At 45.4% G+C, this 13,565-nt stretch overlaps 1 protein-coding gene across 3 annotated transcripts in view; it reads left to right on the forward strand.

The window, feature by feature from the left end:
- Positions 1-13,565, forward strand: part of Secisbp2 (SECIS binding protein 2) — a 28,215-nt gene that overhangs the window by 10,516 nt on the left and 4,134 nt on the right. For 2 of the 3 annotated variants that reach the window (XM_021654309.2, XM_021654311.2), the window contains 8 exons: positions 1,301-1,506; positions 4,791-4,913; positions 6,349-6,438; positions 7,174-7,306; positions 9,801-9,967; positions 10,612-10,750; positions 12,286-12,442; positions 13,172-13,392. In XM_021654309.2, the coding sequence (XP_021509984.1) occupies positions 1,301-1,506; positions 4,791-4,913; positions 6,349-6,438; positions 7,174-7,306; positions 9,801-9,967; positions 10,612-10,750; positions 12,286-12,442; positions 13,172-13,392 (1,236 nt within the window). The remainder of the gene's footprint in view (positions 1-1,300; positions 1,507-4,790; positions 4,914-6,348; positions 6,439-7,173; positions 7,307-9,800; positions 9,968-10,611; positions 10,751-12,285; positions 12,443-13,171; positions 13,393-13,565) is intronic. The other variant, XM_021654310.2, reaches the window with a different exon arrangement.

Consider the following 13,565-nt stretch of genomic DNA (forward strand, 5'->3'; position numbering starts at 1 on the left):
TGCCAGAGTTTAAGACCAGAGCTACATACAGTTCTGGGATATGCTAGTCTTTACAGTGAGACTCTGTCTCATTAAACAACATATCCTCCACTTAAAAACATTAAGTGTATTGCGTTTTAAACACAGTTTAATTTTATAAAAAAACAAAACAACAACAACAAACCAATCTTTTCCAAGATTAAAAGGCTTACTAGAGCAGACTTGCATTTCAATTTTGTACTTCTAGCATGTAGCTCTGTGGGTCTGCTTTGGCATTTGGCTCTTTCACTGTTACTGCCATCAGCCTTTAGTATATTCCTTAGAGTGAAAAATGGGGGCAACAGTGGGCATTTCAGGAGCCTCAGGAAGCATTCAGAGAGTGTGAGGGGACTGTATTTCTGAGAGGAAGCTTGCCCTAGCAAAAAGGCGAAACCATTCCTTGATACAAGGGTCCTGTGTTCTTGTGCTTAGTATGGTGTACCCCAGGGCAGTTCTTCCTGCCTAGGCTGTCTCAGTAGCTCTATATGTGGGACAGGCATTTGTTGTCCCTGTCATGATGGATGTCCTTTTGTTTGGTCTACTGTAGAGCTTCATGGGCAGCTAATAGCCTTAGTGTGCTTTCACTGTGTTGTAATGAAATAAGTTGACAGTCACTGTGACAGCAGTGACAGCACACGTCTGTGGATCCTTTGAGTCTGCTGTAAAAGGCACAGAGCAAGATTAGTAGGCCCAAAGTGGATCTTCACTCTTCAGCTATGTGTTTGCCATGTGGATATTTTGTGGGTTGTTGTTTGAACCAGACTTATTTGCCTATCCATCTGTGTTTCCCAGATTAAGAAACCTAGGCAAATAGTTCATTTATGAGTTAAAGGGGAAGAGACTGAGCATGCGTTCTTATAGAAGAAAAATGAACACAGTGAATACTGACGTTCTGAGGTGGTGTTTTGGACAGTCAGTGAGTAATATCAGTTCTAGAGGCTGTTCTGGACAGCTGGTTGGTAGACACTGTAGTCTCCCAAGATGGTGTTCTAGACACCGTATGTTTGTTGTTTGTTTGTTTCTCAAGATAAGTTTCTTAGTGTAGCCTTTGCTTTCCTGGAACTAGCTCCATAGACCAGGCTGGCCTTGAACTCATAGAAATCTTCCTGCCTCTGCTACCCAAGTACTGGAATTAAAGACATGTGCCTCCACCACCCAGCAGACACAGTCAATTTGCTATGCTGTGACTATTAATTGTTAATTACCACATGAAGTGCATGTTTGAGTAATCAAGAAATGTATTTACTGTTGAGATTGATCCGTAATTATGCTTATCTTTAAGCAGAGTTATCTTGGACACCAATGGGTTATATTGTTCGGCAGACATTGTCCTCAGATTCAGCAACCGTGACTGAAAATGTCACTTCCTTGATAAACCTAAAGAAGACTGCTTCATCAGCTGATGCTAAAAATGTCAGTGTGACGCCTGAGGCTCTATCTTCAGATCCTTCCCACAACAGGGAGAAGCGTGTTCACCCTGCTACAAAGGTACGCATCGCTAGGGCAAGGATGGGTCTGGGTATGGTGGCAAAGACTGTAATTCAGCACTTGAGAGGCTGAGGTAGAAGAAATGTAAATTCAAGGCCAGCCTGGGCTACATAGTGAATTCTTGTCTCCAAAAAAACCAGTTAAAATGTTAAATTTTAACATGGGAAAAGAATGGGCAGTTTGTGCTTACTGGTGACAGATCTGGGGAGAGGTCTGGAGTTGCCTGGCAACATTAATGTAATGTGGGCCTAGATGCAAGCCACTGAGCCCTTAAGCATGGCTGGATGGTTGAGTTTATGTTACATACAGTGTGCCACAGCAGGGAAAAGGGACAGTGAGCCAGTCTGAGCTTTTTTGAACTTGAGCCTTGACAAAAGAATGGGATGTTAGTCAGGAAATAAGAGAGCTTTTGTATGTGAGAGAAGGTGTCGTAAAACACTGGACCTGTGTTGGGTGTTTATATTTTCATTTAGAGAGAGAGTGTGAGTTATGTGTGCATCCCTTATATATGCTAGTGCTCTGCCACAGCAGTTCTCACTGCTCTTGGTTTGGTTGGTTGGTTGGTTTGGTTTGGTTTGGTTTGGTTTTTTTTTGAGACAGGGTTTCTCTGTGTAGCCTTGGCTGTTGTGGAACTTGCTCTGTAGACCAGGGTGGCCTCGAACTCGGGGATCTGCCTGCCTCTGTTCTGATATGTATTTAATGTACCTTTTTCCTTCAGACTTTTTTCAGTTGCATTTAAATAACTGTTATATGACCAAAGTAATGGTAGTAACATAATTGAATTTCAGATACTGTGATCACATATTAATTTTAGTTTACCTTTTACAAGGTAGTAGTTCAAAATAGAGTTTTGTCCTCCTTAAATTTATGTAGTTGTTTGTTTGTTTGTTTGTTTGTTTGTTTTTAAGGAGTCTTGTTTTGTATTGATTCTTTTTGGTGGAGGCTACACATGGTAGCTCAGGCTGGCCTAGAACTCAACAGTCTTCAAGAGCTGGGGTTCCAGTATGAGCACGTGTGCCCCCTTTTTTTTAAATGCCTTTTCCAGTAACTGAGTACAGGTGACATAGCAACCTTCTGTCTAGTTATTGGTTATAACTTCTAGGTTGCCATTCAAGCCACTGTCCTAATAGGAGAGGGATCTGTGTCCTGTAGATTAACAGGTTTTTATTGAGCTTTCCTTTAAAAGAAGGAGGGTTTGCTTTGGCTCAGAGTTCCGGGAGCATCCTGGCAGGAAGGGCATGGTGGCTGGAGAGATAGGTGGCTGCCTGCTCAGGTTGCATCCGTGGTGAGGCAACACAGAAGAATGAATCTGTTTCAGATTTTTTTTTATTATTATTATTTCTTATTTTATTTTGGTGTTTCAAGACAAGGTTTTTATGTGTAGCCATGGCTGCCTTCGACCAGTCTGGCCTCATACTCACAGAGATCTGCCTGCCTCTGCCTCTGGAGCGCTGGAACTAAAAGTGGGCCACCAGCCCAGCTCTGTCTCAGAATATTTACTGTAACTGTTTCTCACATCATTGTGCATACCTTTAATCCCAACACTTAGGAGGCAGTCAGATTTCTGTGATGTGAGGGCAGTCTGGTCTACAGAGTGAGTTACGGGACAGCCAGAGTTACATAGTGAAACCCTGTCTCAAAAAAGAAAAGAAAGAAACCAAACAAAGTATTTTAGGAAAATTCTAAGTAAGAGAGTTAAAATCTGGTTCGACACTGGATGTGGTTTCGAACGTCTATAATCACGGTGCTCCAGGAGGCTGAGGCAGGCCGACCAAGGCCATCCTGGTCTACAAAGCAAGTCCAGGACAGCCAAGACTACAAAGGGAAACCCTGTCTTGAAAAAACAAAACTTGTTTGATAAAACATGATGGCTGATGCTTACAGTTCCAGCAACATGGGAGGCAGAGATGGGAGGATTGTCACAAATTTGAAGCCAGTGAGGCATATACCTAGTACCAGGTCAGCATCGGCTGCACACAGTCAGAGTGAGACCCTATCTGGGAATCGGATATCAGAGAGGTGGCTTTGCACCTTAAAAGGAGGAACAGTAGTGGTTTGAATGGTACACTTTTCCTCTTTGGCACTGTCTCTGTTATGAAATCTTCCTATGCAAATGATAAGTGTTAGTAGAAGAGGCTAGTCATCTGGACGTTAGTCTCTTCTGTATTGAATTTTTTAAAATTATGTTTGCTTTTTCAGGTTGGTTCTGGGAGTGAATCCTGAGCCCAGGCCCTTGTCTGTAGTTCTCAGTTTCCAGCCCTCAGCGAAGCCAGCATACAGTATACAGTAGGTTATTGTATGCCCTGCTGCAGGCTTCAAAAAATAAATGCCTCGAGAAGGAGCTCTGTTGTTTTTCTCAGCTTCATTTTACTTTTGTACCCTCCCTCCTTGGGAACTGGTAATCAACCCCAGGGCTTAGCACATGCACTGCCATCAAACTGCATCCCAGTTTATAACTAAAACAAACAAACAAAAAACAAAATTGGCATTGGGCATGTATACAAAATTCCTTAAAACTGGACCTTTTCACTTAAACATAACAGGTAGTCGTTTAGGTGATAAGATTACTCATCCTTTCTATGGCTGCGGAGCCTTTTACTTCTGACAGCTGAACTTTCTTTGAGCAGTTCCAAAACTGTAAAACATCCTTGTGCTGATAGGGTTCAGCCTACTGGAAAAAGGCTGAAAGAATGCAGGTACCGAACACAGCATGGTCATTAGTATTCTCTAGACACCAGACAGATGGAAGAGCAGTTAGAAATGAGCTAGGTCATACAGAATGCAGTTCTCGCCTAAGTGTTAAGTGCACATCAGCCTCAGGCAAGGGGAGAAGGCTTAGGGTCTGGTACCGGTAGACAGCCTACAGGCTAGGATGGGATTTGTTCAGAGGCTCCTAGGAGTCTGACGCCCATGCAGATGACAGGAACCTGCCTCTGCTGGCCAGACGGTACACCTGACTGAGCAGCTCCCTCAGAGGCTGACCTCAAGCTGAGCACTCATTGTCTAGGCCCAAAAATCTCTGGAAAAGTTCTATACTTGCTATTTTAATTTTGTTTTGACACAGGTCAAAGACTCTACTAAATACAGGTTTTTCTTTGTGCTTAAAAAAAAAATTATTTATGTGAATTTCTGTATGTACACCTGCATGCCAGAGGAGGGACCAGACCCGGTTAAAGATGGTTATGAGCTATCTGCTGGGAATTGAACGCGGGACTCCAGGAAGAGCAGCCAGTGCTCTTAACCACTGAGCCATCTCTTCAGTCCCTTTCTGTGTTTTTATCTAGGCCAAAACATCACATGGAGATGAACTTGAACAAAATGAAAGCTCAAGAAAGAATAAGAAAAAGAAAGACAAGTCTAAATCAAGTTATGAAATCGTGACAGTTCAGGAGCCACCACGAATTGAAGTATGTATATTTACTACAAGCTTTGTGTGGGGAAAGTGCAGGGTTTTCTTAGGCTTCTGAATCGAAGATCTCTGATGCCCTCATTAGCAAGCTTTTTCCTACTGCTAAAGAATGTAACAGTCCTCCAGAGTGCTAGTGCATGCCTGTGCTCCCAGCAATGGGAGGCAGAGTTAGGATTGGGAGTTCAAAGTCATCCTCAGGGGTTGGGGATTTAGCTCAGTGGTAGAGCGTTTGCAAGGCTCTGGCTTCAGTCCTCAGCTCGGGGCGGGGAGAAAATGACCAAAAAAAAACCCCAAATAAACCCAAGGTAACTGGCAAAGTCTCCTCAGCTACACAGTTTGAAGGGCTACTTAAGAACCTGTCAACAACAACAAAAAGAACAGCATTGTCTGTCACCTTTTTTCTCCTGTTCCCAGGCTATCTCCTTGCCGGCTCTTGGTAAGCTCATGAGTAGGCTAATGGTTGAATAATCTGGCTGGAGTTTAATATCTGCTGTTCCGTGCTACTCATTTTCCTTCCATTCTGCTCCTCACTGAGCTACACACTTTTCAGTGCCAGCTTTTACTAGGCTTCCTTTTCTGGTTAAGTGTCTTGTGAAGTTCTTCGATATTAAAGAGAAGTGTAGAATGCCATAGGTTTCTTGTAGACACCCAGCAAGAGAATCACATGAAATAACTTCCAGAAATAGTAATTGTTGTCTGTAGATCCCTGTATTTGTGTTCACATACACTAAAGAGCCAGCCTGAGTTCTGACTGCATTTCACACTGGCCTTTTTATCTTTTCATACTCCCCTAGCAGTCTTCGGAGCCTTGCTGTTTACACAGGCACAAGATCTCCCAGGGGCACTGCCCAGGACATCCCCACAGAACTGGAAAGGTCATTCCCAGGAGTCTTGTAACATTCCAGAAGAGCAGTTAGGTGTAAGTCAAAGTACTGTGGTTAGGCCAGTGAACTGCGTGTGCTTCTGCCTTAATTCCCATGTGACTTTGCCCCAAAGCACCCAAAATGCTAACAAAATTCTAACAAAATGGTGTAAGATATTTTTAATTATTTTTAGCAGGCTTATTGCCTTTGTCTCTTTGGCGTAAGTCCTAGAGTACTTAAGTATACTGATTTTGGATTTCTGTGTTTCTCTGTTGAAAAACATGAGTCTTTTTAAAGAACATGTTTTGATAGACTCATGTTAAGGAAGCATGGTCAGTTCTGGGGACTCCTGCAGTATCTAGGTCCTGAGCAGCAATTCCTCTGTATCTGGACAGGAGCGATAGAACTGTGGTCTTAAAAAGTGTTCGCCATGATAGCATTTTGGAGATGTTGTATAATCACCTTTTCAAACTTTTGTGGCCTTAACTAGGAAAAAGTGTGAGTCAGGGAGAGCCTATGTGCAGCTCCTCATCACCACATAGGAAGCCGACCATGTGCTTTCTTCCTCAGGATGCCGAGGAATTCCCCAACCTGTCAGTTGCATCTGAAAGAAGACACAGAGTAGAATCACCGAAACTTCAAAGTAAACAGCAGGTGCAGGTTAGTGTAAGATTACAGCCACATTTGCTTTTTATATAAGTGTTCTGCTACACAAACTATTGAGAGAATCTGCTCTCCAAGTGTCTTCGTGTAGGGTTTTCTTTTGATGTACTCTTCCAGGGAGAACAACTGAATCTTTGCTTATTTGAAGCATTTTGTCCCTTTTGAAAAAAGGCTTGGTAATTACAGTTGCTGTCAGGAGGGGGCACACTGCCTAGAAATTGAAGAGGGGAACACTCTTTTACCCAGCCTAGACAGTAATGAGCCAGGGAGGCCATAGTTCTAACCAGGGTGCCTCACAGAAAAACTTTTATTTTAGGGGTTTTGGGGTGGGGAGTGGGTTGTTTGTTTTTGTTTTTGAGACAAGGTCTCACACTAGAGATCAAGCAGCAGTCTTTCTGCCTCCTCCTCCTATAGGCTGGAGTTGCAGGAGAATGCCTCCTTTCCCATCTTCGCAGACTCCTGTAGCCAAAGATGTCACATAAGCTTTGGTCTTTTACCTGTCATTCTGTGCTGCAAGTCCACAATGGAGGTGCAAACAGAGATGGAAAGGCGTAACCAACCCCAGTAATGCTGGCAAGAGATAGGAATTTTTTTAATTACTTGATTTAACAAAACCAAAGAAGCTTTAATGTTTTTTATAACATTTTAGTCTGCTCATTTTATCTTACTTTTTGCAAAATGTAACTCTTGATGAATAAGAGACAGTATTAGGAGTAAATTTGTACTTTGTAGAATGAATTTAAAACTAGTGGAAAGAAGAGCCAGATCCCAGTGCAGCTGGACCTGGGGGGCATGCTGGCAGCGCTGGAGAAGCAGCAGCAAGCCCCGCGTGCCAAGCCGTCCTCCAGACCCGTTGTGTTCTCAGGTAGGGACCTTTGCTGCTTCCAAGAGGCTGTTCTCTACATGTTTCCTTGTTCGTCAAAGTTACTTACCATCACCACAGAGGGTGCTGGGATAAACAGGAACAGGACAGTGAAGGGGAATGGAAAGTCCAGAAATGAACCTGAACATTTATGCCAGTTGATAATTGACAGGAGTGCCAAGTCCATTTGAAAACAGAACATTCTCTTCAGAAAGATGCTGGGATGATGTGGTATAGGAGAACAGAGTCTACTCATCCCTAGAGGAAAACAAGCTCAAATGAACCAGTGGGGTCTATAGAGAGTTCTAGGCCAGCCAAGGCTACATGGTGAGTCTTGTCTCAAAAAAAAAAAAAAAAATTTCAAATATATTTAAGTATAATCTTTAAGAGTCAAGAACCGAGTTCCAGGATGGCCAGGGCTATACTGAGAAACCATTTCTGTCTTGGAAAACAAAAAGCATTAAGAATCATCATATTTTAAGTTAAGAGGTGCTCCCCTTTCGCCTACCATGGGTTCCAGGGAGAACTTACTTTGTTAGGCTTTCAGGGCAAGTGCTACTACTAGCTGAACCATTTGCTGGCCCAGTTACCCCTTTATGTGATGATGAGATTGTGTGGCAGAAAATGTCCTTGTGAGGTGCTGCTTTTCCAGGGCCTTCACTATATTCTGCTTTCATGGATCCTCTTGTGTGGGTGGGTCAGGTACTGTCCTAGTTACTGTTCTATTGTTGTGAAGAGACACTTTGACCAAGGCAGCTCCTACTAAAGAAAGCATTTACGTGGGGACCGTCTTATAGCCTTAGAGGGTTACTCCATAATGATCCTGGGGAGGCAGACATGGTGCTGGAGCAGTAGCTGAGAGCTTTATACCCTGATCTACAGGCAGCAGGCAGAGAGAGAGACACTGGACCTGTCAAGGGCTTTTGAAACTTCAAGCCCACCCTAATGACACACCTTCTCCAGAAAGGCCACATCTCCTAATCCTTCCCATACAGTTTCATTAACATGGGACCAAACATTCAAATACATGAGTCTATGGGACCATTCTTCAGACCACTACGGACAGCACTGTGGATATGAATAGTCAGTACGTAGGGGATCTCTGAGAAGTCTGTGGATGTGCAAGTAGGGTGGCTGGAAGAGGGCATTGGGTATTCTCTCATTCTCTTCATTCCTGTTAAGTCAGGCTTTCTCCCAGAGCCTGGGGCACTTCTCAGCTAGGCTGAAAACCATCAAGCCTCAGCCATCTTCCTCTCTGATACCCTTGGAGCTGGGATTACAGCTGTGCAAAGGATGCGTGGCTTGGTCCATGGGTGCTGGGATCCAAATTGCAGTTCTCGTGATTACAGAGCAAGCACTCAAATGCTGAGCCATCTCTCCAGCCCCTTTGGTTTGTTGATGTGAAGTTCAACTTTTTTCAGCTGAGAGGCTGGATTCAGTGATGTCATTAGTTGTCAGGCAAGCAAGTGGGTATAAATAGGGGCCTTGTAAGCCACATGTCTGTTCCAAACACCATGAGAATAAGGGTTTGTAGATGTAAGCCGCTGTGCTGTAGAGTGAGAAGCCTAGAAGAGATAGGGTCACCTATCTGCACAAGTTGTCTAAGTGACTGGGGATTGCACACATGAGATTGGGTGGATGAAATACTAGTTATTTTAAGATGATACTCCATGAGGGAGTGGCCAAGACATGCTTAGACAGATTTTGAGAGTTCTGGGAACAAGGTGGTGGGCGCATGGGGGTTTGTTGGTTACCATTCCTTTTTACTTGGCATTTTAGAAATCAAAATCATAAAAATCATCTGGGAAATCAAAGGGGCTGACAGGAGCAGGGAGGGGCAAAAAAAGGGTGTAGTGAGGAGAAGTATGCTCAGCATACTTTGTGTTCACACATGGGAGGGGTAGAGCACAGAAGGGCTAAGTATTGCCTTAAAACAGCACTGTGGCAGGAAGGTGGGTGGAGTGGAAAAGTTAAACTCTAGTGTTGAGTAGTTATTGCAGTTATTGATTGGAGAAATTGTTCCCAACTGCCCACTGGGATTCAGAACATGTTTATATACAGAAAACTCAAGAACAACTAGAAGCATGACTTGAAATTTATGGGAGCCCTGTAACATAACTAGACAAACAATGTTACTAAGAAAGTACTGGTCATCTTGTACAGAGGTAGTACCAGTTGAGTGTATGGTGATGAACAGTTTCCCAGGAGCTACTTGTAGTAAAGACAAGACCACCCAGATCAAGCCATGTGATCCTTGCAGTTTTAGACTATACTGAGGCACAGCCTGTGTGAGAAGGCTAGAGGACAGGCCTTCCCAGAGTGATTGCAGGCTAAGAATAAACACTGTTGGAACCCATGCCCATGAAAAGGTGGTTTGACTAAAGTCAGAAAGGTGGTGGATCCCGGGTACGTGGGAGACTCCTCCGGGTCCTCGGACTGCCCTGAGGTGGCCAGGGCCTCCAGGCAGGGACCATGTGGCATTCCCACTGTGTTGCAGTTGGAGCAGTACCAGTCCTTTCAAAGGACGCCTCCTCGGGTGAGAGGGGTCGCCGCTCCAGTCAGGTGAAGACCCCGCACAATCCCTTGGACTCCAGTGCCCCACTGATGAAGAAGGGGAAGCAGAGGGAGATCCCTAAGGCCAAGAAGCCCACCTCACTGAAGAAGGTATGTGGACTGTTTCCATGAAAGCAAGGCACTGGGAGACTGATGGACTGTGCGCTGTCTGCCCTTTTGCTTTTCGTTTTGTTGTTCTGGGGCTTGAAACTGGGGGATTGTTTATGTAAGCATTCTACCACTGAGCTATAGCCCAGGCTCACTCCTTGGCTTTTAAGGTTTATGTTGCAAATCAGTGTTGTACCAAATTGTGTCAGTTTTCCCTAGCAAATGATCCTTCACCCTCTCCTTATAACAAGACTGGGAGGCAAAGAAAAATGTCTTCTTGTTCCCTTGTGGCAGTCAAGAAACCCAGACATGGGGGAGTTGCCTTTTCTTTCCTCACATACTCTGCTTCTCCCCTGGGACTCTGCAAATGACTGTGAAGGCTTCTCTGAAGACCTTTTCTCCAGGTGGCCCTGCAGTGTGTGCTGTGTCCATTTAAATGCCGTGGTGGGTGACTCTTGTACCACACAGTGGCCTCTGAGCCTTATGCATTGCTCATGTCAGATGTGTCATGGAGGGGCCATCATCAAAGCAAGGCATGACTAGGTGTTTTCGGCAACCTGAACCTGGGCATTCCCAGGCAGAAGAGCTTATCTTTTAGGTACGAGAATTTAGGTGTTTTAATTGTTTTGTTTTATTTTGTTTTTTAGATAATTTTGAAAGAACGTCAAGAGAGAATGCAGCAGCGACTCCAAGAAAGTGCTGTGAGCCTGACTGTCGCCAACAGCGATGCACAGGATGTGGACAGTGGTGCCAGTGACCAAGCCCCCAACAAGGTCAACCCCACAGGTACCAGTTTATGTGGATCTGAAATAATCTTTCAGGAGGGAGCTACCTTGAGAATGGTGAGCTGTGGTAGAAACTGGGACTGTGTCAACCCCACACAGGCCTGTGGCAAAATGCAAGTCAGCATAGAACCTAGAAGACATGGTTTCCACAGTCGAGCTTTACAGGCAGAGGTTTGGTCTTGCGTGATGCTGGGATCTCCAACCACATGGCTATTTACCAAGTGTGTGAGACCTGGTATCAAAAAAATTAATGTGTATGGCTTTCCAGAAGACTTTCTGTGGAGTTGTATGTTCAGGGAGTGTTCATAGTGCAAATGTGTATAGCTCAAGGACTTTTCACAGCATGAGAGAACAGCCCAGTCACCTTCTTCAGGATGTGTAGTCAGAGGACTCCCCCAGGGTTCCTGCCCCAGCATGGTACCAGCTGCAGGGCTGTTACCTTTTGCAGTGCAGCTGTGGTGTGTGCCACACTGACTCTGCTCCCTTCCTGGCATGTGGAGCAGTACTGTTTTGAGTTCTGAATAATGTATGGCTGATTAAGTGTGCCCAGTGTGGGAGGACACCAGGGTAGCTGGTAGAAGTGAGTCTGCCCTCGACAGTGTTACTGGTGTCTCTAGGAAGACAGAAGTACTTCCTGGAGCAAGCTTGCTGTTGGAGGCCCTGCCACACATCTACAGGTGTTCTGCCATCAACAGCTGAGCGGATAAGCCTTATAGGCGCTCCCACCCTTGTCCCGGAGTAATGTCTTTTTGTGCTTGCCGCAACAGAGGGTGAGGAGTGTGCTCTTGAATTCCATCCCTTGTGATGTTACCTTGCTTTCATTCTGGTGCTCTGTGGAGATGCCAAGCTGTTACTGACTCCACCTGGTACGTTATACATTACCTAGTCCAACATCGTAGGCGTTTTGTTACGGTTTGTGTTAGTTGTTTTGGTTTTGGTTTTCTGTGTTGCTTTGGTTTTTGCTGAGGTTGCTAGCCTCAAATTGACTGTAGCTTAGGCCTTCCTTGTGTCTGGCCATGGCAGTCCTTCTGCCTCAGCCTCCTGTGTGCTGCTAACCCTAAAGGTTTTTGTTGTTTGAGTCTCACTTTGTGGCCCTGGCTAGCCTTAAATTCAGTATGCAGACCAGTCAGCCCTAAACACATAGAGGTCACTGCCTCTGTCTCCTGAGTGCTGGCATTAAAAGTGTGCTCCACTATGTTTGGCAACTAACCCTGCTCTTTAAGTTTTCCTAATATGGTAATCTTTAGATTCCAAATGTAAAAGGTAGATTTTGCCACTGAACTTAACACTTAATGGTAACTTTTCTGTATTTCACCATAGTGAAAATGAGGAAGTGAAGAGACATGGAGAGGGGAGGTGCCGTTTATTAGGAAAGACCAGAAAGCTCCCCTTGCCAGGCTTTGTGCCTCCTCCAAGACTGTTGCTCCTTTGCCCAGCTCTATAAGTTGGTAGATTACTGGTGTGTCACTGGCACCAAGAGGCTGTCTTCTCTGCAAGGCCCTGCAGAGGTGCACAGTGATTTCCCCCTCTCTGAAGGTCCAGAGAAGACAGAAGAATCAGTGTTTTCTATACCTGTGGTTGAGGGTGAGTCAGAAGAGCCAGCTGGCACAGAGTTCCAGAGGGACGCAGAGGCCTGCCAGCCTGCCCCTGACAGTGGCAGCTTCCCCAAGATCCACAGCCGAAGGTTCCGGGAGTGAGTGAGCACTTGCTGCTAGGGCTCGGGTGGGGGCTGGCTCTGACTTCTCCCGCCTGTGTATGTGCACCAGCATAGGCTGGCATGGCTGAATACACAATGTGTTTCAGTCCTGTGCTTGAGATGAGCTGGGTAGTTGGGGGGTGGGGTGGGCATCTATGCCTATGTGTGACTGCTGGTTCTGTGGGTCTGTTCTGCTGATAGTGACTGAATAGGTGTCCTTAGTCCACTTTTGAAGTCAGGATAGGGTAAGGTGGCTGTGATGATAACTGGGCCTTCCATGTTTCAGTTCCACAGCAGTTTCTTTTTCCCCCCAGTGTTTTCCTCTTTTCTTCCTTCCTTCCTTTTTGTATATTTACCTTTTTTGGAGACAGACTTACTGAGTGGTCCAGGCTAGCTTTGGCCCTAAACTCACACTCCTGCTTCCTCAGCTCTGAATTCTGGGACTACAGGTGTAGCCCACCATACCTGGCTTCAGTTCAGTTCCCCAGGGTATGATGCACCACTCAGCATTGTTCATGCCTCTTTCCCAGGGCTCCTCAGAACAGCCCATCAGGTGCCCATGTTCAGAGCAGGGTGACTCGGGTCTGCACAAGTCTTGGAGGGCAGGGTCCCCCTAGCATTCCTCCCTTGTAGTGGAGGGAGTCGCATGGTCCTGGTGAGTGCTTAGTGTGTCCATGGCTTTTGTCTGATGCTGACTGCATTCCCTTTACCTCGGGTTCCTTTCAGCTACTGCAGCCAGATGCTTAGTAAAGAAGTAGATGCTTGTGTCACGGGTCTGCTTAAGGAACTGGTGCGTTTCCAAGACCGGATGTACCAGAAGGATCCTGTCAAGGCCAAGACCAAACGCCGGCTTGTGTTGGGCCTGAGGGAAGTCCTGAAACACCTGAAGCTCAGGAAGCTGAAGTGCATCATCATCTCTCCCAACTGTGAGAAGACACAATCCAAAGGTGACAGTCCCATAGCACCCTGCAGCACAAGGCTCCTGTGCCGGTGCCCAGTAATCTGCTGCACAGTCAGCTGTGCACATGCTCAGTGGATACCTTGGCAGCTTGCTTTCAGTTTTAACAGAGCAGTTGTTTCCCAGTCTGCTGCCAGCTGAGCCCTACCTAACGCTAACTGT

The sequence above is a fragment of the Meriones unguiculatus genome, chromosome 19 (assembly GCF_030254825.1).
Source record: "Meriones unguiculatus strain TT.TT164.6M chromosome 19, Bangor_MerUng_6.1, whole genome shotgun sequence".
Taxonomy (NCBI): domain Eukaryota; kingdom Metazoa; phylum Chordata; class Mammalia; order Rodentia; family Muridae; genus Meriones; species Meriones unguiculatus.